Source organism: Chionomys nivalis, chromosome 1 (assembly GCF_950005125.1).
Source record: "Chionomys nivalis chromosome 1, mChiNiv1.1, whole genome shotgun sequence".
Classification (NCBI taxonomy): domain Eukaryota; kingdom Metazoa; phylum Chordata; class Mammalia; order Rodentia; family Cricetidae; genus Chionomys; species Chionomys nivalis.
Genome location: NC_080086.1, coordinates 139,570,495 through 139,594,523, shown reverse-complemented (window position 1 = coordinate 139,594,523; position 24,029 = coordinate 139,570,495). Strand labels below are relative to the sequence as shown.

Genomic DNA, 24,029 nt, shown 5'->3' with positions numbered 1-24,029 from the left:
ATATACATTCTCTGGGTATCATTTAGAAGTAAGAACCAGGTTTGAATGCTTATGTTTTCAACCCTAGCACTTGGAAGGCAGGAGGATTTTTCTCAAGTTTTGATGCTAGCCTGGTCTCAAAACACAAAACAAAGCAAGTTAAACTTTGGTAAATTTCAAGAGAAAAATCATACCTATGATTTTAATCTGAAGTTCTTTGGTTACTGTTTCCAAATATTTATTTAGATATCCTTTATTATTATTTTTGCCTATTTTTATATTGCTGGCATTTAATTTGTCCTTATTGATTTGAAAAAATTTAACCCTTTTATGGTTGATATTGTTGAAAGCATTTTCCTCTGTTTGCATTTTTGTTGTTCTATATATTTAGTGTTTTGACTGTAAGTGTGGCATGGGAAAGTTCTCTGGTCTTGCCTAATTGGCATTCTAAGTGCAACCTATTCTGGGAACCTTTCCCCCTAGAGTTGGGAAAATTTCTGCTATGATTTTATTGAAAATGTTTTTTTTTTGCCTTGAATATGAAATTTTTCTCATTTTTCTGTGCCTAGATTTGGGTTTTAAATTATATTCCATAGATCTTGACTATTCTATTCCTATTCTACTGCATAGTCTGTCTTTGTTGTTGTCTGAATATTACAATTTCTCCACCTTGTCTTCAAGCTCTGCCACTCTGTCCTCCTGTTGAGCTACTCTGCTGGTGAGTCTCCCCAACTTACAAAACATCCTGAAATTGTCATTTCCAGTATTTCAGTTTTGATTTTTTTCAGTATTGTTAAAAATTACATGTATGTATGTGTGTTGGCATGCACATTATGTACATATAAGTGCAGGTATCTGCAGAGGTCACATTCCCGTGGAGCTGGAGGTACATGAAGGTTTAGGCCGCTGCTCTGGATGTTGCAAACTGAATTGGGGTCTTCTCTCTTAACCATTGAGCCATTTCTTTGGCTCCTCAATATTTCTCTTTATTAAATTTCACTTTTATGTGCTGTATTGACTTTCTTTTTTTTAAGAAAAGATTTATTTATTTATTATGTATACAGTATTCTCAGTACCCTGCCTGCAGGCCAGAAGAGGGCACAGATCTCATTACAGAGGGTTGTGAGCCACCATGTGGTTGCTGGGAATTGAACTCAGGACCTTTGGAAGAGCAGGCAGTGCTCTTAACCACTGAGCCATCTCTCCAGCCCCTGTATTGACTTTCTTATTTCACTTATTTATTTCTGTTCTCTATTAATTCATGAGTTTATATTCTGTTTGATTTCCTTGAATGTATTTATAATCAATTATTGTTTTGAATTCTTTGCCTGGGATTTCATCGGATTCATTTCTACGTGGGCCATCCTGTGGAGTTGGCAATGCTCGATGGAGCCAGGTGTATTTGTTTTACACAGTCCTTATGTTTTAACACTGGGACCTGTGCACCTGGGCTTAGGGTTTTGGTTTTGTTTTTGTTCTTTTCACTGTCATCCTTAGTTTTTCAGTGGAAGGAAGTGTCTGCAGTGCTCAAGAGGGCCTGGGCTTCCATAACTGGAGGTGTCGCTTTTGTCTTCTAGAATTGTGCTAAGGGCACCAGGCTCAGTCCAGTACTTCTAGGGAGAAGAGTACTGTCTCCCAAAGCAATTGCTGTCAAAGGGAAGGCCCACTGTGAAATTACGTGATAAATGAAACACCGTCATTGTTTAGACAGTACTTACTTTAGGAGTTAGGAAACACTGATAGCACCTCTTATGCTCTGCTGTGGGTATGAGTGGGAAGGGAAAAAGCAGAGGAAGACTCATAGTATTGAGTTGATTTCAAAAGAAAGATGGAGGAGAGAACTGTTGATACCGGGACGAAAGGGAACTGGGAAGGAGATAGGCAACTCCCATCAGCTCTGTTGTATGTGGCTGTTTCTCTCACTCCCATGCCTCTTACAATGTGGTCATACACATCGTCAGTATAGCATGTTGTTTCTGCAAGTGCCCACATGCTCCCCATTCCAGGGAGCACGTTCTTGGGCTGTGAGTAATTTCTACAGCTGCTGTGGGTGTCCCTTATGAATGACCTCACCCTTTCCTTCTTCTTTCTTAGCTATTCACGGAACCACACCTTTGACACGTACATTGGGCAGGGCTATGTGATTCCTGGGATGGATGAAGGCTTACTTGGTGTTTGCATTGGAGAGAGGCGAAGGATTGTGGTCCCTCCCCACCTGGGCTATGGAGAAGAAGGAAGAGGTGTGTATTACCTGCCCTCTTCACTAACTGGCTGCTTCCACATTGCTCAGGTCAGAGACAAAACAAGGAAGCCAGATGCAATGTAAGACTCCATCCCACTGATGGCTGTCATTTCTAGAGCTGTTTGGGGGCAACTGCGTGCCCTACCCATTTTCCTTTCTGAAAAATTTAAAATCTATACCAGTGTTGAAAGGATTGCACAGTGAATTCTACTTTGTTTCACCAATTATTAATATTTTACTCTATCTATGAATCTATCTATGTATGATTATATATTATATACAATATATTTATTTTTATTTTTACCTGTATGAATATTTCACCTGCACGTATGTAAGTGTACTATGTATGCATTGTCTGAAGAGGCCAGGAAAGGATACTAGATTCCCTGCAACTAGAGTTAAAGACAGTTATGAGCTGCCATGTTGATGCTAGGAGCTGAACTGGATCTTTTGGAAGAGTAGCCAGTGTTCTTAACTGATGGGTCATCTCTGCAGTCCCAACATTTCACTCTATTTTAATTGCCTTTATATTTATTTATTTTAAATAAAGTGGTTGAAAGTAAGTGTAACTTTTTTCTCCCCCCCTTTTGGTTTTTATTTTGCACACTAAGAAATCCCCCTATATAACTGTACTGTAATGAGAGCTGCGGGCTGCTTTCCACCGCTCAGCTCCCAGCCACCAGCTAGCTTTACCTGAATTAATTGCACGGAAACTGTATTCTTTTGAACACTGTCTGGTCCATTAGTTCCAGCCTCTTATTGGCTAACTCTCACATCTCGATTAACCCATTTCTAATAATCTGTGTAGCACCAAGAGGTGGCTTACCAGGGAGGATCTTAACCTGTGTCTGTGTCAGGTGGGAGAATCATGGCGACTGCCTGACTCGGCTTCTTTCTCCCAGCATTCTGTTCTGTTTACTCGGCCTACCTAATTTTCTGTCCTACTAAAGGGCCAAGGCAGTTTCTTTATTTAAGCAATGAAATCAACACAAAACAGAAGACTCCCACATCACTGTACAATTCAACAACATTAGCAAATTTAGTGAGTTGTGTAGCTAGAACCTTAATTCCAGGGACATTTTGTCACCTTAGGAGCAAACTTCCTTTAAAAAGTTGTAGAAATACCTCAGCATGGTGGCATGTGCCTGCAATCCCAACACTTCATAGAAATAGTTAAGCATGGTGCATGTGCCTGCAATCCCAACACTTTGTAGAAGTAGCTAAGCATGATGCATGTGCCTGCAATCCCAACGCTTCATAGAAATAGCTCAGCATGTGGCATGTGCCTGCAATCCCAACGCTTCATAGAAATAGCTCAGCATGTGGCATGTGACTGCAATCCCAACACTTTGGAGGTGGAAGCAGGAGAATCAGGAATTCGTAGTTATTCTGGCTACATAAGAAATTTGAGGCTAGCCTGAGCTAAATTGAGACCTTGTTTCAAAAACAAAAACAAATAAACAAAAAACAAATTACAACCAAAAATCCAGACAAAAATAGATGCAAAAATGTATTTTATTTTTAGGATTAGAGAAGATTAAGACCTTCAACCTCCCTAAATCACACCACCAGAAGTTAATGCTACTGTGGTAGGCATATTACATTAAGAAGTGTCCATGAACCTCTGAATATTTCTTTATTCAAAGGGTATATTCTGGTGTAACTAAGGTCCTTGAAGCAGGGATGGTGTTCTGGGTTATCCAGATGGCCCTGAAATGAATGCTTTGAGTGTCTTTGCGGGAGGCAGGATGTGAGCTGGATGAGAAGCTAACTAAGCTTGGCTGAGACTGGGGATGTGGTTGTGGTCACTGATGTGGGTTGCGTTTGGTTGGGGTGGGGAGGAGACAGGACACAACGTACAGGACAAGGAAACTCTTTCTTCTGAGGCCTCCAAAAGGAGCACGCCCCTGCCGGTGCCTCTGACTTCCAGAGCTGCGTCTGTTTGCTTGCCGTCTCTTCCTCTCCTCTATCTTCCCCTTCCCTTCCCTCTCTCTTACAGTGCTGGTCATGGAACCTAGGACCCTGTACATCCTAGGCAAGTGCTTCTCTGTTGGCTTCTCTCCCACCCCCACCAGCTCAGTGTTTGTGATTGCAAGTCCCCAAATTTGATGTAATTTGTTATCCCAGTAGTAGATATTTCTGTACTTTTGGGTGTATCTGTATATATCTGTAAGTTAAAAGAAATGTATATACTAAGTATGGGGTATATACGTATCTATATTCATGGCTTTCGGGAGGCAGGAGAATTCAAGTCCAGTCTGGGCTACCTAGCTAGGCCCTTTATCAAAGATAGAGAGGAAGAATAAGGAGACGTTTACCCACACTCATATATCCCGAAAGAGATTATCTTCCCATCATACTGTGTTGAAATCCCCCTCTTCCAATTTGTTGTTAACAGTTTTATATGTCAACAGGTATTTAATATTAACTTTTAATATTGCCAAGCCAGCTCTCTATCCTGTCAACAGATACTTTTAATAGCTATATAGTATTTAATACTTGAAATCATGTTTATTTTTGTTTTTGTTACTGCATTTCTATTTCTTACATTAGTTTTTGCTGAGTTGCTTGACTTTCTTAGGAATAGTTGATGCAAATTTTTTTTTCTTTTTTTAGCATGGGCTTATATTCCTTTTACTGCTGGAATTCAGGCTGATCTCATTGGCTGCATATATTCACTTTGTTAGACCTCTTCTGACTTCTATTCACATATAATATGGATCTTGAAAATTTTCTCTGGAGATTTCCTCACAGAGGATCCAAGATGCATCAAACTGATTAGAAACTAGAGGGTACAATTGAGAAGCATTTTTTTCCCTCTCTGACCTAAACTTCTGATTTTCTGGGCCATAAAGGATCATACCTAAAGAAATATGAGCTAGAGCCAGATGTGGCAATGCATTCTGTCACCTCCTCACTCAGGAGACTTAGGAGTCAGAGGGCATGCTCAGTGTCTTAGTTACTTTCTGTTGCTGTGATAAGATACCGTGACCAAGGCAACTCATAGAAGCATTTATTTTAGGCTTACAGTTTCAGAGGGTTGGAGTCCACGATGGCAGAGCAGTGGCATAGAAAGCATGGTGGCATGAATAACTAAGGGCTTAGATCTGTATGTAGGAGGCAGAAAGAATCAACTAGGAATGGCATGGGCTTTTGAAACTGTAAAGCCTGCCCCTAGTGACTCACATCCTCCAACAAGGTTGTGTCTTCTGATTCTTCTCGAACGGTTTCACCCACCTGGGACCAAGCATTCAAATATATGAGGCTGTGAGGTCATTCTCATTCAAACCACTACGCTGAGGTGATAGTGACTTTGAGGCCAATCTGTGCTACATGAGACCCTGTTCCAGAGAGAGAAAGAAAGATACAGGAGAGAGAAAAAAGATGGGGGAGTATACAGTGGTAAAAATGCTTGCTTAGCATACATGAGGCCCTGGGTTCAGTCCTCTGCAATGAACTAAATGAATGAATAAATGAATAAATAAATAAATTAATAGGTAAAATGGGCCTTGCTTCCTGTCCTGCTTAGTGTTTTGATACTACTGTTTTACACTGTGCCAGGTTTTAGGTCTGGTCAACCATACACAGAAACAGGTAGTTTCTGAGTGTTTTTATTTCATTATGACTTGAGGAATGATCCTTCCTGTCTTAAAAAAAAAAAAAAAAGAAAGAACGCACTGATGAAAACCATTTGCTTAAACTATTTTTTCCTTCTGGCTCCCCATCAAGTATGAGACCGAGGTCTGCACAGAATTAAATGAGGCGTTGGGAAACTTCCAAAGAATCATAAATGTTATGAGCAAGAGGCTGCTCCATCCTGAATCCCATGTTGAAGGGTAAAACGTAGGTGGTGTTGTGTAAACGGAGACTGTGCTTTTGTTTCCTGGCCACCCAGACCAGAAGGACATCCCACATCACTCTTGTGCGGGGGGTGGGGGGTGAGGATGAGGGTGTGGGGGACTGCATCATTGCTCTGGATTAGCTAGCGCTCAGTGACTTTTGGGGACGGTTACATGCTGATCCCTGGAGCACTGGTCCAGAAACACGTAGGATGCAGCTCTACCTAGCTTGTAAATTCCTCTTAGCACACTGGAGTGCCAGGCACTAATGAGGTCTCAGTAAGATTATCAGCAATGAGCCCCTGATGGAGCTCACAGCATCTACCAACATTTTGTTCTGTTATAGTGTGTCACCTGTAGGGTTAGCAAAGCAGAGTGGAATCATTCTGGTCTTTTCTGTCTTGCTGTGTTCCTCAAAGACAGCTCTGGATTGAGGACAATTTGAAGTTTGCAGCTCTGAAGTGTAGCTTTCTTGTTACAGAAGCAAGCTTCTTTGTGGCTTGCTGGTTTACTATCTTTTAAGCACTTTTTAGGGAAAAAGACAATGATCAAAATAATTGCTGTTTTGCCCGCTTGTCTCTGGGGTTGTGTGTGCGTGTGTGTTGTTGTATATGTGTGTGTGCACATTGGATGGAGCCTGAGGTTAATGTCAGGTGTCTTTATTTTTTTCAGACCGAGTTTCTCTGAACCCACAGCTCATCCATTCAGTTCAGGCTAAATGAGCTTCAGGCTAGGATTACAGGCATGCAGTCTGTGCCCAGAGTTTTACGTGTTCTGGAGATCTGAATTCAACTTGTCATGCTTGTGTGGCAGGCACTTTGCTGACTGAGCCTTCTCCCCAAGCCCTCTTGGACTGCTTGCACAAAAGCTCACTGAAAACTGGAAACAGCTGTGGGCAGTGTTACTATAATAAGGCTTGTCATATAAATTTGAAGACCAGATGTTTGATCCGTAATACCCATATAGGACAGCCAGATATGGCGGTATTGGTGTGTGCACCAAGGAGGCAGAGATACGTGGATCTCTGGGGCTCCCTGAGTGAGCCTAGATGACTTGCTAAGTTCAAGAACAGTGGGAGACCATGTCTTAAAGGGAAAAGAAAACAAAACAAAGAAAGAAAAGTGGGCTGTGTTCATGGACCAACACCAGAATTTGCCCTCTGTCCTGCATATGTGTGTCTGTGTACTTACACACACATGACTGAGCATACACAGCAGAAAGTGTTATTGTAATCGCTGTGTAGATAAGATAGTAAGACCCATAAAAGTTGAGCTTTTTGCTTAATGCCACGGAATGGAGCCACAAGCAGACCTAGACCTTTCTAATGTGTCTATGTCCCCATTAGGCAGTGGCTTGTTGGTTTCCATATATAGTGAACTGAGAACTCAAACCAGAAGTTCCAGACATCTCAAAGGGAATTAGTAACTGCCAGGACGTGGAGCTTTCTGCTGGGACAGCCAGCCAGCCTACTGGCAGCCTTTGTCGTCAGCCTTAACCGGCTCTTTGTGGGCTCAAGACTAATCCTTAGGGTTCAAGGTCTGTCCTCTGGTTTTACAGGTGAAGGAACTCTCATTTTCTGGTCTGTTGAAGATGCACTAGGGTCATGCTTAGGTGTTGGGAACCCATCAGAGAATAAGAGAAACAATAACTCCCTGCCCACACAGAGCCTAGATCCTCATTGATGGCCTCGCTAGGATGTTTGTGTCTCCGAGTTAACTGGGCACCTGGGAGACTGACCCACATTAACTTCCTAGAGCCTGACAAGCAAGCCTAGTGCTAATACAGTGCTCACTGAGTGGGTGTGTGTCTGTCTCTTGACTGACCAAGATGTCTGTGTCAAAGAAGTTGCCTTAGTCATCAGCAGAGTGCTTGGCAAGCTAGGAGCAGATCCCGGGAATGCGCAGATTTCAAACTTACTCTGTTTTCTTCTGTAGAAGGCTCTGTTTCCCAGTGCATCATAAAGAGATCATTTTATTTACACGAATCAAGTTTAGTGTCTGCTTACTTATGCCTCTATGTCTGAGAAAGGTTAGTCAATCACATGCCATCAATATAGTCTTTTTTTCTTGTGTTTTTTGGAAACAGTGTCTCACTGTGTATCCCTGTGGCCTGGAACTTGCTATGTAGATCAGACTGGTCTAGTGCTCTGTAGACCAGGCTGACCTAGAATTCACAGAGGTCTGCCTGCCTTTGCCTCCAGAGTTCTGTGGTTAAAGGCATGCGCCATGCCCAACCATAGTTTTTCTTAAACACAGTCACCTAGGAAAAGAAATCCCTGGCCCTTTTCTGGCCCACAGGTCCTCGAATGTTGCTGCAGTGAGAATCACCTGTAATTTATAGGGGATTGAGTGGCAGTGGGCCAGGCCTCTGTGTTTACCTTGTTTTCAGTTCAGAAAAGATTGCCACTGTTAACATCCCAGAATGAGACCCAGGCACTGACATTTTAATTTTTCTTTTTGACACAGGCTGTGTCTCAAAATTTTCCTGCCTCTGCCTCCCTACTGCTGCTGACATTTTTAAGGTTCTGATGTGATTTTTTTTTTTAGATATACCTTAAATTTTTTTTTGTATTCATAGGTGGAAAATTACATTATTTGATTTTTTTGAGACATTTTTAAGGTTCTGATGTGATTTTTTTTTAGATATACCTTAAATTTTTTTTTTGTATTCAGAGGTGGAAAATTACATTATTTGATTTTTTTTTTTGAGACAGGGTCTTACATATGTGGAGAATCATTGTCTATTGGAGAAATTAAGTATATTCACAGTGTTACTAAAGTCATTCAGGTTAAAGCTCTGGAAGCCCTTGGAAGTTAGGTTCAGACTCATCCCCAATATACCAAGGAAAGAGATAATAATTGATGAGAAACAATGAGATTGACTTGAGTGGTCACCCTGGACAGATGAAGTGGCCTGAAAACCCTCTGCCCATATATCCATCTTTAGTGACGTGAGGCTGAGCTTTAAGAAGAGGGCGAGAGGTACCTGTAACTGAGCAGTTCTGGTCAAGATGCGGTCCTGCCATCACTGACTTACAACTGTCTTGCCTACAGCCTCTTCCAAAAGGCGGTTTATTTAATCATCAATGTTTTTTATTACTAACTTTATCAGTAGCTGTCCTGAAGAGCCACCTTTGATTCAGGGATTCTTTGCACAGGAGATATCATAGACTGGTGACTTCCGCATAGGTGGAGGTTTGGGGTCTATGGACAGATGAACACATAGAGATCCTGATCCTAACTGGAGTCTCATCACTAAGCCAAGAGATACGCGATCTCAAGAGCAAAAGTCATTATTACTCTTTACACTGTAATTGCCCAGAGGCCATCTGGCCAGTGACCAAACTCATGATTGATAATAAAAGAAACAACTTCACCCAACTACTTTGGCAAACAAGGTCTGAGTTGAAGTTAAATAGGAAACTGGCTGGAGATCTGACCTCAGTGATTGACTTCAGTTTTATTCTGTTTTAAAAAGATTTATTTATTTTATATCGGTGAGTGTCTGCTTGCATGCATGTATGTGTGCCATATGTGTGAAATGCCTGAGAAGGTCAGAAAAGGGCATTGGTTTCCTTGGAACCAGAGTTATAGATGGATGTGAGCCACTATGTGAGTGCTGGGAATTGAACCCAGGTCCTCTTCAAAAGCAACAAGTGCTCTTAACTGCAAACCTGTCTCTCCAGCCTTTCTCAGCTTCAGTGAAGCTCACCACTTCCTGGTTCTTAGTGGGGTCACACTGTGGGTGCAGATGCTTTGACGAGACCTGTTAAAAAACCGTAAAATTCCACAAACGCAGCAGCGACAGCCACAGATGTGTCTTAGGGTAAAGACACAAATTTCTCCATAACTCTTAACTTTGGGCAAACCTCAAATTGTGCCCATGTTTTCCCATTTGTATATTGAAAATAGAAGATTATGTCAAGTATTGACTAATATATATATAAGCAGTAGGTGCTTATTAAATACCAGGCACTCATCTAATTGCTTTATTTGTGCCAGGCCTGATTATGCCCACCCTGTGTGGAACAAGCTGGATGCATTTTAGATACTTTTTGATTTAGGTATGCTAACGAAAGGGATATGCATGGTACAGTCTGTGTTTCTTTTATGAAGTTTATGACAGTTTTGCTTTTCTTGACTAGTAGGCTGGACACTGACCTACTGTTATCCTACAGTTCATTTCCTATGCTGCCTCTTCTGTTGGGACAGGGCGAGCCTTCATTGGCATAGACTTGAGTTTTCTGACCTACGTTGCACTGAGCCATGCCTCTCTTCATGCGTAGTAATTGGGGCAGTGGGCTGAATTCAAGTTGTACTCATAATTAGTTTCATGACTCCTATCAGCTGTGCCTCAGTTTTTTTCAAGTGCAAAATGAAGATTAGATTACGTCTGACATTCCTTTTGCCTTCTTTTTTCTAGTTCCCCTTCAATTTCATGCCTGGGTCCCTGGGTTCCTTGCACCTGCCAGTACTGGGGAGGCAAATGTGCTTTAGCTTGGTGGACTTGTTCATTGATTCCCTGTGTCTCCCGTTTAGGGAATATTCCTGGCTCAGCTGTGCTGGTGTTTGACATCCATGTGATTGACTTCCACAACCCTTCAGATTCCATCAGCATCACATCCCATTACAAGCCTCCTGATTGCTCTGTGCTGAGTAAGAAGGGGGATTACCTGAAGTACCACTACAATGCCTCGCTCCTGGATGGAACTCTGCTGGACTCCACGTAAGGGTACCTGGGAACCAGATGTGGAGGGAGCTTTGGATAGTAGTTCTCGCTACCTTCCTCTCTTCATCAGATATTGGGTAGGGGTTTCTTGGTCCAACCCTCCCTGGTGTGTAGTGTAAGACTTCTTAGTGTTCAGTGTATCATTCTGAGAGTTCCCTACTGAAGATCTTCCTGGCTCTAGACTGTTTCTTACCTGGTGGAACTCTCTTTCTCAAAGTCAGATATATGTTTAATAACTAAACCCTTGGAGCCAGATGTAGTGACATACACTTGTAATTCTGTTGCTTGGAAAGCTGCAATGGAAGATAGAAAGTTAAAGTCAAATACGGATACATAGTGAGACCCTTAAGTGTTGTTTTTATCTAAGATGTCTTATTTACCAATAAAGACTCAGGAGTCAGATGTTGGGGTGAAAACCTGCTAGATCAGAGAAGCTGTGAAGCAACCAGCTGGACTTCCATTTTAGATGGACACTCAGCAAGAGGGCATCTCTCCTCCCGCCCCCAAACCAAAAAGGCTCGTAACATTCTAAGCCCCTCCTTACTCCTTCCTATGCATCTCTCTATCCTCCTGGGTCCTCCATCCTCTCTATGGCTAATTCTTATCAACTAGTTACTGGCTATGCCCCCTAATCCAAGATTAATTTTATTAACACAGTCTCGGAGTTTCACAGAAAGATCAAATATCCCAACAACAAGTAAGAGCGAGTGTTAGAGTGAGGTACACGGGACTTTTTTTTGTCTTAGTCTGCTACAGAAACTGTGTCCTCACTGGGGTCCCACCCTGCACAGTGGCGCAGGCTGCAGACTGCTTGGCCTCTCTGCTGGTGAACATTTGTCCCTACTTACATGTCCTTCCTGATTCCAGAAACATCCCTGAATTCGTGGTAGGAATCACTGCTCCTTCTTTGTCTGTCTCCTTACATACTCTGTTTTCTATTTATTTATTTATTTATTTATTTATTTATTTATTTATTTATTTATTATGTATACAATATTCTGTTTGTGTGTATGCCTGCAGGCCAGAAGAGGGCACCAGACCTCATTACAGATGGTTGTGAGCCACCATGTGGTTGCTGGGAATTGAACTCAGGACCTTTGGAAGAGCAGGCAATGCTCTTAACCACTGAGCCATCTCTCCAGCCCCCATACTCTGTTTTCATTTCCTGGCTTTAACTTATTTTTGTGTCTGTTATGATCTGAATACTTTAGGGGCACCTGGTTTGCTTAGTGATTTTTTTCTTTTGTTTGTCCAGTATCTGAAACACAAAGGATCATTTTATAACTGTTAGGTGATAGAAACAAACCTGGAAATCACAAAATAAAGTAACCCCTTGATCCCCAAGTCTCAGTTGAGTCTGGAAGTGAAGCCTGTCTTCTGTCTGGGAAAGGACCATCTTCAGACTTTATATTTCTGTATGGGAACATCCACTTTTGTGTTGAGCCTAATTCAGATCCCTGAGCCCAGAGTTTGGGAGCAGAAAGAGTTTCCTTCATATAAGTAAGGGTTGCAGTTTGTTCTGGGCATGGAGGTGCCTCTCTTTTACCTGGTCCTTCAGCCTTCTAACTCTGAGAACCTGACAAGGTCCTGCATGTTGTTACATCTAGAGTTATTTCATCAAATCAAAAGCTCATTCATTGTTGGAATGACATACTATTTTATGTATCTCTAAGAACACAAAAGTATTTTTCCAGGAAATAATGATGCTCTATCTGTCATAATCACAGAGATGTTAAGATGTGTGTGTCAGGGGGAAAGTCCACATTTTAGAATTAATGAAATATACCCTTAAATTTGGTGGCCCAGATTCACAGGCTTATGACAGGCCAGTCACTGATTGTGGAAGTATTCAGAGTTAGTGGTAATGACTAGCTAGCTCACATTCCTAAAAGTGGTTCAGAAGGTTAGCACAGTGGAAGTCTCTGCTACCATCCCTGCTCTGCTGTGCACACCAAGAAAGGGAAGCGAGGGTGAGTGATAGTTCCTGCTCTCTGTTATGTTTGGTGGAATCACCGTATTCTTAATGAGTGGGAGCCATGGGATGCAGGGGATCTTTATTTTGTGCCTCGGGAGTCATCTGTGTCCCATGGAAATCCACAGGCAGAGCAATATGTGGGATGAACACACATCCTTCCAGGTCTCTTTAGTGTGTGAAGTTACAAATAAAGGAATTATAGGAAGGCGGCAGGCACCTCAAACCCTACGTGGGTACAATAGACTAGGGTTTCCACTGTGGTGATGAAGCATGCCACCATCACATGTCATGTCATGTCACCATGACAGAAGCAACTTGGGGAGGAAAGGGCTTATTTGGCTTCATCATTGAAGGAGGTCAGGACGGGAACTCAAACTGGGCAAGGACCTGGAGGCAGGAGATGATTCAGAGGCCATTTGAGGGGAACCCTGCAGGTATCCCAGCAGGAAAATGAACTATGGATAGATGAGAATGAAAACGTCAGTTAAGGTTGACATTGTCACCCTGAATCAAGACTTCAGGGAGTCTGATATTAGGCATTTTATTCCCAACTAATTTAGATACAGTATCATCTGGAAAAAAAGGTTTCCTGGTGTAGTACAGTTTATGGTACACAAAGAAGCATTGTTACATAGAAACCTGATTCAAGGTACATGCCATATTTTTCAAGAATAGGGTTCTAGAGATACCTGTACTAGCTTAAAGGCCTAAGGAGGCCTGGTCTTGGTCATACAGATAGTGTAGAGGTCATTTGGGCTATTAGCCACCTCTGGTCCTGTTTGTGGGAGCTTGAGGGAACCTCTGGCTCTACAGATAGTGTAAGGGTCACTTAGACTATTAGGTATCTCCAGTCCTGGTTGTGGGAGCTCGGGGAGCCCCTGATATAAGAGTCATTTAGATTGCTAGCCATCTTCCTGTCCCTGTTGTAGGAGCTTTGTATGGCTCAACAGATAATGCAGATCACCCGACTATTAACCACTTCCTGATGGAGGAAGGTCATTGGTTAATTAATAAAGAAACTGCTTGGCCTGATAGGTTAGAACATAGGTGGGTATAGTAAACAGAACAGAATGCTGGGAGGAAGAGGAAGTGAGTTCGGACGCAATGCCGCTCTTCTCCAGGGCAGATGCGATGAAGCTCCGACCCAGGATGGACGTAGGCTAGAATCTTCCTGGTAAGCACACCTTGTGGTGCTATACACATTAATAGAAATGGCCCAAGCAGTGTTTATATGAATACAGTTTGTGTGTCGTTATTTGGGGCATGAGCTAGCCAGGCGGCCGGGAGCTGGGTGGCAGGAACGCTAGCCCGCAGCTCCCACTACACCTTCCAGTTCCTGGCTTTCTGGAAAAACATCCTTCGCTTTGAATGAACAACCCTGGGTTCACTGGAAATCAGTGGGCACCAGGATCTTCATGTTCCCAACAGCCATGGTGTGTGTGTGTGTGTGTGTTACAGGCTTGCTTCCCCATGGCTCGCTCAGCCTGCTTTCTTAGAGAACCCAAAACCACCGTCCCAGGGATGGCATCACCCACAATGGCCTGGGTCCTCTCCCATCTTTCACTAAGAGATGCAGAATGCCGTATATATAGGCTCGACTGCAGCCAGATCTCATGGAGGTATTTTCTCAACTGAGGTTCCCTTCTCTCAGTTGACTTTAGCATAATGCTACTTCCAGAAGACATGGAGATTTCAGTGCGAGACTGGGCAAGGAGCCAGAGCGCTTGAGGGGACTCATGACAGGAAGCAGGAAGCCTGGGGGTCAGGGGTGGTAGAACAAAGAGGAATGAGGGTGGCTTTTGACAATCCCACAAAATAAGTAAATAAACAGATATAGACCCCAAAGAAAAGAAATAATGGAGTTGTTTGCTTAGAGGATTTTCTTACTGTCTTTGTGTTTCAATGGGGTGTTTGTTACGGGGTCAGCAAGGTCTTGGATATTCTCTAAGGCTCAGAGACCTGTATTGCTTCCAGCTGGGACCAGAGAGAGGCAGCCTAGAGAAAGGCGTGACAGCCAGTAGGTCAGAGGTGGCTCCTTGGCAGGCCTCTCCTGAGGATGTCCTGTGTCAGTGCTGCCTTTGGGTCATTTTCTTTCTAGGTAGGGTAAGCACAGGGGGTCATCTTGGGTCTGCTGGATTCTGAACATCAGCCGGCCTTGGGAAGGAGGGAAGGAAGTGGCCGCCCTGGCCTGTGGAGGCTTGGGAGACTGTAATCCTCAGGAGACATCTGCTCCTTGTCACCACCTGGTGATGGGCACCAAGGGAATAAAGAATGTGAAAGCCATCATTTGCCTTTGGGAAGTAGCAGGAGTGCTGTAGCTTTTGAAGCAGTGATTGATTTTCAGTCATGGCTGAGGCTGTGGGGCTAACTTCTCAGCAGGGTCCCCCGGATCCCTGAACTTTGTGGTCAATGAAACTCTCATTGGGATCTTGGGAGTTGGAGACTGTACAGATTGCAGTGTCTTACACCCTTTTTTTTGCTTTCTACTATGTTAAGCATATTTATTATCTACAATTATTATCTTTACATGGTAGACAAAGAAACCAAGTTTACATTTCCCAGGGTAAATAAAATAGCAGAGCCAGTATTCTTAAGTGGTCTTAATGGCTGGGCTACCTCCTAGCTGTACACCAGGGTTCTACTTCAGGCCTTGAACCTAAAAGCCATTTTCCTCTGCCATTTTTTTTTTTTTTTTTGAGACTGGGTTTCTCTGTAGCTTTGGGGCCTGTCCTGGAACTAGCTCTTGTAGACCAGGCTGGCCCCGAACTCACAGAGATCTGCCTGCCTCTGCCTCCCAAATGCTGTGAAAAGGCATGTGCCACTACCGCCCGGCTTCAGCCTGGTTTTTGCCTGCAATGCTAGCACTTGGAAGTCTGAGGCAACAGGATCAGGAGTTTGAGGTCATCCTGGACTACATGGTGATTTCAAGGCTATCCTGGGCTACCTGTTTCTAAATAAGTCAGCAATAAATAAAATCAAATCCAGGCTCCTAACTACATTATATAGTTTACACTCTCATAAAATGCCTACCTAGATATAAAGAACTTACTCCCTGGAGCTGCTGGAGAGCCAGCCGTCACCAGGAATATATCCATGTCACTCAATGCTCTTACTTCCTTTTTACCAGAATCCCTGTAGGATCCCTCAGAGCAGTAAGTTTCCAAACCAGTGTGCTCCTGTACTGTGGAATGGCCATTTTGTCTTGGTTTTCATGTCTTTGACAGTTTAGAAATGGGCGGACTGGTTGTTTTACAGCGTGCCCTGCCATGGGTCTGTCTGACATTTCCTCAGAACTGTATGAGTTGATCAGAACACCCTCCATCACCATTGAGGGCCCTCATTCATTTCTTCTCTTTTTCAGGTGGAACTTGGGCAAAACTTACAACATTGTGCTGGGATCTGGACAGGTCGTGCTGGGCATGGACATGGGTCTCAGAGAGATGTGTGTGGGAGAGAAGCGAACGGTGATCATTCCGCCCCATCTGGGCTATGGAGAGGCCGGCGTGGGTAAGCGATGGTGTTCAGGACTGCTGGGAAATTCCCTATCTAAACTTTGGGCTTTTGGTGCCATAATTAGAGCCATAGATGTTGCTTCCATGTTAAAACTGCAGAGTTGGTGAGGTTTGTGGGGTTTTTTTTGTTTTAAATTTTGAGCATTTTTGTTTAAAGACCCTGTGAGTTTCATTTAAAGACCCAATGCCACTGCCCCCGACTGCTTTAGAAAGGTCAAGCTTCAAGAAAACAATGCTCTGCAGGTTCATCTGCCAGGCCTCAGAGGAGGGGTCTGGGTGATTCGGGGTCAGGCTGCCTGCTTCTTTAGAACTATTTCCTGGACCAGGTGGAGTGCTAAAGCTGTTCACTGCTCTGCCGCCTATAAGTCAGGGAAGATGCTCTACACTAGAGATTGCTTCTGTGCTCTGGAAAAGCTGGCTGCTGCATCCTTGCAGGGGTATATTTCACTTTATTAGATCATGATTCCAGAGCATTCCTTTATGGTGTGTACACTGCAGACAGCTGGTACCAAAGGGTGCCAGTTTGTAAAAGTGTGTGGCATACTGGAGTGATCTTCTTTTTCTTAAAGAAAACCCAAACCAAAAAAAAACAAAAAAAAAACAAAAAAAAAAACATGCTGGGCAGTGGTGGCTCACACCTTTAATCACAGCACTTGGGAGGTAGAGGCAGGTGGATCTCTGTGAGTTCAAGGCCAACCTGGTCTACAGAGGGAATTTCAGGACAGACAGGGCTGTTACACAAAGAAACCCTGTCTCAAAACAAAAACAAAACAAAAATAAACAAACAAAACCAAAAATCCAGATGAAAAGAAATATCAAAATAGATCAGTTACTGCCAAGCTTATCCCAGAAAAATGCTCCAAAAACTGTGTGTGTCCTTTATGACTTTTCTTATGACATATAATTAATTATATTATTTACTGTATGTAACACAGAATATAATTTAGTGGAAAAGCTTGTGCTTGAAACGCATGGGGCCCTGGGTTTAATCTCCAACACCAAAACTAAAAAGCAAATTTCAAAACTATAACCTATAATTTTTAATAATTATAGTATTTATTTTTAATACATATAGTACTTCTTTTGAGTCTTACTGTATATATTAACCCATATAATTTTCAGGCATTGTTATTGTCTTTAAAGTTCTGCAGTTTAAATTTATCCTAAAATTCTCTAGTTGGGGTTGGGAGTATATTTCAGCGACAGAGTGCTGGCTGAACATATGGAGGCCATGGCTTGGTCTCTGGCACCTCAAAAGGAAGAAAAGATTCCACAACTGTTATCCCTACCAGTGGCTTTCAAATGTTTTGTTTTTACCAAAGAATAAAACAAGAAATACTTTTCCTATGGTTGTTACTTTTTTGGTTTTCTGAAGCAACATTTTCCTGTGTAGCCCAGGCTGGCCTCAAACTTTCAGTCTTTTTACTCCAGCCTCCTAAGTGCCAGGATTACAGGCATGGCCAACACACCTGGTCTGAGGATTTTATCCTATGTTTCATTTTGTGTTCCGCATAAACATAGAATTGTTTCATTTACGCATGTGAATGTTTGTGTGGGTCACGTGGATTTGTGAGTGCATGTGTATGCATGTGTGGAGCTAGAAGGCAATGCAGAATGTCTTTCCTTAGGTGCCATCCACCTTGTTGTTTGAAACAGGGTCTCGCACTAGCCTGGGAGTTAAATAAGCCAGACTGGCTGGGCTCAGGCATCCTGTCTGTCTCTACCTCTCCCCTGCTTCCCCAGCGCTGGGTTATGAGTGTGTCCCGCCGTGCCGGGCTAAATGTTTTATTTAGCATTCATTCATTCATTCGTTTATTCATTTAGAGAGTGTGTGTGTGTGTGTGTACATGTGTGTGGAGGTCAGAGGACAAATTGTGGTGTAAGTTTTCTCCTACCAAGTTGGTCCTGGGAACCTTACTCAGGTTTGGTGAGCCATTTTGCCTGCCCATGCCTGATATGGGTAATGGGAACTAAACTCAGGCTCTCTCCCCAGCCTCTACATTTAGCTTGTTTGTAAATTGAGACTCAGGTTTCATGAAAAGACATACATCCTTCCTGTATGGGATATTCAGGGATCTAGCTTATCTTATTCCTTTAAAAAAATTCTGGTCATCCTCCTTTAAGCTGGTCTCAGGCCTCTGTGAGGGGTCACTAGCTGGGAATTAGTGGCCTCCTTGGGTATGGCAGCTGGATACTGCAGAGGGCAGCATGGGTGAATGGTCCCAAATGGGTCAGCCTGCGGTTTAACACCGTGCTGTGTTTCATTGCACAGATGGAGAGGTGCCTGGCAGTGCCGTCCTGGTGTTTGACATTGAGCTGCTGGAGCTTGTCTCTGGCCTTCCGGAGGGGTACATGTTCATATGGAATGGTGAAGTGTCTCCCAACCTCTTTGAAGAGATCGACAAGGATGGCAATGGGGAAGTTCTCCTGGAGGAGGTAAATGGCCTTTGTAAGAGGAGGCCCTGCAGTTGTTCAGGGGTTCATTCAGTGTGCCGAGGACAGGGCTGGGTGTGCAAATGATGGTAACTAGCTCATGTGTGCATTGAGGACTTTCATACACATTCCCACGTGCAGGAACAGAGCTCCTGAGAGGTGTAGGGACATTTCAGATGCACAGATCTGGATTCAGTTCCCAGTCACTGGGTGCTCGCAGCAGGTCTGCCTGGACACATGTTCTCCAGCTGCTGCCCTCACAGCAGCCCAGTGAGAGGTCTGCTTGTGTTTTAGAACAATGGTTCTCAACCTGTCGGTTGCGACCCCTACAGGGTCGCATATCAGATTCCTGCACAGCAGGTATTCACATCATGATTCATAGCAGTAGCAAAATTACAGTTATGAAGTCCCAACAAAATAATTTCATGGTTGGGGGTCACTGCAAGATGAGGAACTGTATTAAAAGGTTGCAACATTAGGAAAGTTGAAAACCAGTTTTAGAAGACCCTGCAGAGAAAGCGGTGGCCCCTGGAAGGTCTCAGCTACCTAGTGTGTGACCAGGGCCGTGGCTTCTTAGGGGAGCTCAGCAGTCTTTTGTGCTGTCACAGCGCCTGGAGTTAGAGCTCATGACTTGCTCCACTCAAGCACACACTCCAGTCTTAACTCTGTCTTCCTGCACCATCGGCTTTTCCTGGACCTGGAATGTTCCTTTTACTATCACACATGGTTTTGGTTTTCTTCTGTCCATTCTCCTTTGTGTTTGCTACATGGTGTCCGTGGGTTGCCAAGGCTGCTCTTGAATGTGTGATCTTGTGTTGTGTTGGAGTGATAGGCATGCACCATCTTGCCCAGCGCGATTATTTTATATGTTGTGTTATGTCTTTCCAGAGTTTTCATTTCTTTGCTCCTTTTACAGCAAAAGACTTGTCTGGTCTACTTCCCTTTTATCTTTTGCTCCGTGTTTTTTTTTTTGGTTGTTGTTTGTTTGTTCTTTTATTATATGCATTTTTTTATTTTTTCTTTTGTTTTGAGAGGAGGTTTTGCTGAGGCTGGCCTTGAACTCATGGTCTCCCTTCCTCATTATCCTGAATGCTGGAAATACAGATGCGCACCATTGTGCCTGGCTTTATTTTGTTTTTATGAGGTGGGTTCTTCCTCTCTTCCTCTCTTGCCCAGGCTAGCCCTTCTAAGTTCAAAGCATCTTCCTTCCAAATAGCTGGGACTTTAGCTTCCCACTGTGAGCAGCTTTTCATTCTTTATTTTCATTTTATGTGTATGGATTTTTTTTTTTTTTTTTGCCTGCATGTATGCCTGTACCACATTCATGCAGGCCAGAGAGGGCATCAGATGCCTTGGGATTGGTGTTACAGATGGTCGTGAGCCACCACGTGGGTGCTCACAAACCCAGGTCCTCAGAAAGAGTAGGCAGCACTCTTAAGCACTGAGCCATCTTTCCTGCCCCGTCCATTCTTTTTTAAAGCCACTCTTGTCAAGCCTTTGTACCTCAGTGCCACTGCCTCTGGTCCTGTTTCTTTGGCACTACTTCTGTGTACTCTTGCAGGACCCCCTTTTGCTCTTATCATGCCTGCTTGTTGGAAATTCCTTTTCAGACCCCTCTCTGCTATCTTCCTGTGGGAGGGTATCAGGCTGGACCCTGGACCATGTTCCTTATTCTCTCTGCCTTCCTCCTGTCTCAGTGTTACCACGCCCCTTGGGTTAATGTCTGCCAGTATTCCAGATTCGGAGAGTTAGCCCCAGCTTATCTCCCCACTTTGCATCCATATATCCAACCACTTGCTTTACTTCTTCATTTATTGAACCTTGATCCTAACCCCACCCTAAGCCAGCCTCAACCGGAGCTTCTCCAGTCAGTCATAGCTCCTTCCTTCTCAAACCTGCAGAGACCCATCTCCAGGGCCTTTCTGGGGCTGTCAGGTCCCTCTCCATCTCCTGGCTGGCACCTCTTCACCAGGTGTCTTTTTGTATGGTTCAGCACATGTTCTGAGGACCTCCCAGGCAGGCTTCCTCCCTGGGCGTCTGAATCAACTAACTTCTCTCTATGCTTGGAACAGACTCACTGTAGACAACTGTTTGGCTCATTCCCTGACTTCCTTCAAGCCTTTGTACAAGTCTCCCTAACCCCAGAGGTTGTTTTCTGTCCCCCAAATTTCACTCTCCCTATTTAACCTTACCTTGCTCTCCCCATTCTCTCTTTGGTGGAACATTCATTCCATTTTGTAACTTAAAGTGTAATTTACTTATATTCATGTAGAATATCAGTATCACAAGGGCAGGTTTGTTTATGTTGTGTCCCAGGATTTAGAATGGTTGGCACATGGTAGATGCTGGTAGGTTTTTAGTGTGAATGAAGGAATGCGTGGCTGCAACATTGTTTTTAGACTGGTTAGCCTCAGGTAGGAAGCTAAAAGTGTGGAAGCTTATTGGATATCTGGGTCCTAAGGACTTGAGATCCTTCAGTAAAGAAATTTAAAAACATTTGTTGAATATTAATTTTATTTTTAAGGTTATGTGTGTGGGAATATATACATGTATCTAACAGACGCTGGAGGAGTCCAGAGGAGAGTATCAGATCCCCTGGGGCTGGAGTTTGAGGTGATTGTGAGCTACCCAACATGAGTGCTGGAAACTAAGTGCTCTTAACTGCTGAGCCTTCGCTCTAGTCCCGAGTCTAGGGACTTGCACCTGCATCTCAGGAGATCTACCAGGGCCGGTAGATCTTGAGAACAACTTGGTTTGGAAGGAAACATAGCCTCTTACTTTACAGTCTCCTCACTTTAATGCCATAATATTTCAGGCTTGGCTTTGCGTTCTCTGCTCGCCATTTCTCACATTTGTCCTGTCCCCTCCCCAGTTCTCAGAGTACATTCATGCCCAGGTGGCGACAGGCAAGGGGAAGCTGGCTCCTGGTTTCAATGCTGAAATGATCGTGAAGAACATGTTCACCAACCAGGACCGGAATGGAGATGGGAAGGTCACGGCCGAGGAATTTAAACTCAAGGACCAGGAAACCAAACATGATGAACTGTAAGCCTGACCCAACCAGTTTGGGCCAAGGAGTGCATGACACCAAGTGACCTGTCGTGGCCGAGCGTGCTGTCTGTCAGTGTGAAGGTTTCTAGGAAGAAGTGACATTAGCAAATAGTAGGTGGGCCATGTAGTACCTGGAGCACACATTGGGGTGGGTTCATGTCCGTGGTGAGTGAGAAGTTGGGTGGATTTCCAGCGATAGTATTAGAGTCTGCAGAGGGCCTTGGCATGGGGAAGTCTGCACTGCCAAACTGTATTTATGAGTCTTCTGGGAAGTTGTGTTACTAAAGGAACATTATTTCATAGAAGACATAGCTGTCATGGAGAAGTACCAGTGTCTACCTAGAGATTCTTTTTTTTTTTTTTTAAATCTTGCTGGTGTCTTTAAAAAATGGCCACTACATGGGCAGAAAGATAGAGAGCATGAATGCTCCAGCAAGGTTCCCTGACAGCAGCCAGTGCTCTTCTTAATGCCCTGCTCTGGTGATAGCAGGCCCTGTGACCCCCCCCCCCCCATCCCTCGGTCACCTTTCCTACAAATCCCCATCTCCTGCTTTTCCAGTTCACTACACTGGCTGCCCTGCACATGGTAGTGGTGTAACTTGAAGGTTAACAGGAGCCTCCCGGACAGGAAAAACCACAGACCAAATGGGAGCTGTCTTAGCCCACGAGGAGAGGATTTGGCCCATGTTTGCTCTGTAGGATTATGTGCTTGGCACATCCTATCTTCCCGACACTGTCCTGAAGGGCTCTCTCCACTCTGCGTTCCTTGGTAGATACATGTAGGGCTGATTGCTGGGTTTTGCCGGTCAGCCAACAGAAGATCTTACTGTGACTAAGGTAGATGTGTTATCCCAACAAATGAAGGTGACATTTTCCCCCCACTCATTTGTGTCTTGGAGGGCAATTTGGGGTCTCCTGCTGTAGAAAAGCAGTAACATTATTCAGGCCAGCTCATTCCCATGCCATGTGGCAGCCATATTCCTGCCTTATGTCCTGTTCCCAAGCAGTTTTAGCATTTACCTTGAAGTAATCAAGGGTTTCCTTTTGAAATGGCTTTTTTACAAATTGAAACTGTTTTGTACTGATGTTGCCCTGAGTTCATGCAAATGCTGTGCACTTGTTCAATGGAATTAATGTTGGAAAACTGATTTTTTTCCTGATATAAAATGTTGAATCATATCATCTGGCTCTGTGGTGTTTTGTTTGAAAATGGAGAGGACCTTATAGAATACAGTATGCAGTCAACCCCCTTGACGAAAACTCGACAGGCCTGGGACAGCTGGGGGGGTGCTGGCAAGAGACCCACTAGATAAGCTACTTAAAAGGACTACTTACAGGAGGGGACAGGGCTCAGGGGTGCAGAAATTGGTGAGATACTGTGGAGATAGGGTTGCTTAGCAACAGCTGGAGGCTGTTTGCCATTCTTGGGCCTGGAGGTTAAGGTGAATCCGCTGGATCAGAGCGGCCTGAACTTTTGTGTGGCATCTAGCTCCTTCCTGAGCCTGGATGGCACTGCTGCCAAGTGAAGGAGAGACCATCTCTCTCACCGTCCTGTCTAGTGTCTGCTGTCAGCTCCCACTAGGTGAACCCCTACCTAAGCCAGAAGGAAAGGTCCTCAGGGACTGGGTTTCTCAAACAGTGGTCTCATGGAGTAGGCGATTTGTGAAGAGTGAAGTTTGGGGCGGTGACTCAGTTGGCGAAGTTGTTGCCATGCAAGCATGAGAACCCGAGTTTGGTTCTCAGGATCCACATCAAAAAGCTGACGTAGTGGTAAGTGCACACCGTCGAGCGCTGAGGGGTGAAGCAGAAGCAGCTGGAGTTCGAAGCCGTCCTGGGTTACAGAGTGGGTAATACCAGGCCAGTGAAGGTCACATAGCAAGACCCCCTCTAACCCATCCAGAGAGAAGGGGGCGATCTTATTGGCCTGTCTGAAGGACCGGAACACTAAGCACTCACTGGCGCTTGGGCCGCCCACTATCGGAGGCTTCTAGGAACAGGACTTTAAAGTCCTTCCTTCTTGGCTCTCCGAAGGAACGCGAGTCCATTTATTCGGTAAGGAGAGTGCTGCCGACTACTTAGGTCCGCTCAGTCACGGAGTCATTTTCAGCTTACACTGGATATTTAAAATGCCGGGAAGTTTGGATTATTTATGTTTTTGAGACTGGGGTCTTATGTCTCTTGTCTATTAACAAACTCTAGTCCTCAAGTGATCCTTCTACCCCAGCTTCTAGAGTAGCTGGGACAACAGACACCCTCCAGCACACGTGGTT

General features: G+C 44.0%; 1 protein-coding gene across 1 annotated transcript in view; it reads left to right on the top strand.

Annotated features, from left to right (window-relative positions):
- Fkbp9 (FKBP prolyl isomerase 9) overlaps nt 1-22,932 on the top strand; it is a 48,901-nt gene extending 25,969 nt beyond the window's left edge. Inside the window, exons 6-10 of the mRNA XM_057787660.1 lie at nt 2,074-2,219; nt 10,599-10,785; nt 16,125-16,270; nt 18,548-18,711; nt 21,581-22,932. Coding sequence (XP_057643643.1) covers nt 2,074-2,219; nt 10,599-10,785; nt 16,125-16,270; nt 18,548-18,711; nt 21,581-21,757 — 820 coding nt within the window. The 3' untranslated portion in view covers nt 21,758-22,932. The remainder of the gene's footprint in view (nt 1-2,073; nt 2,220-10,598; nt 10,786-16,124; nt 16,271-18,547; nt 18,712-21,580) is intronic.
- The last annotated feature ends 1,097 nt before the right edge of the window (nt 22,933-24,029 follow it).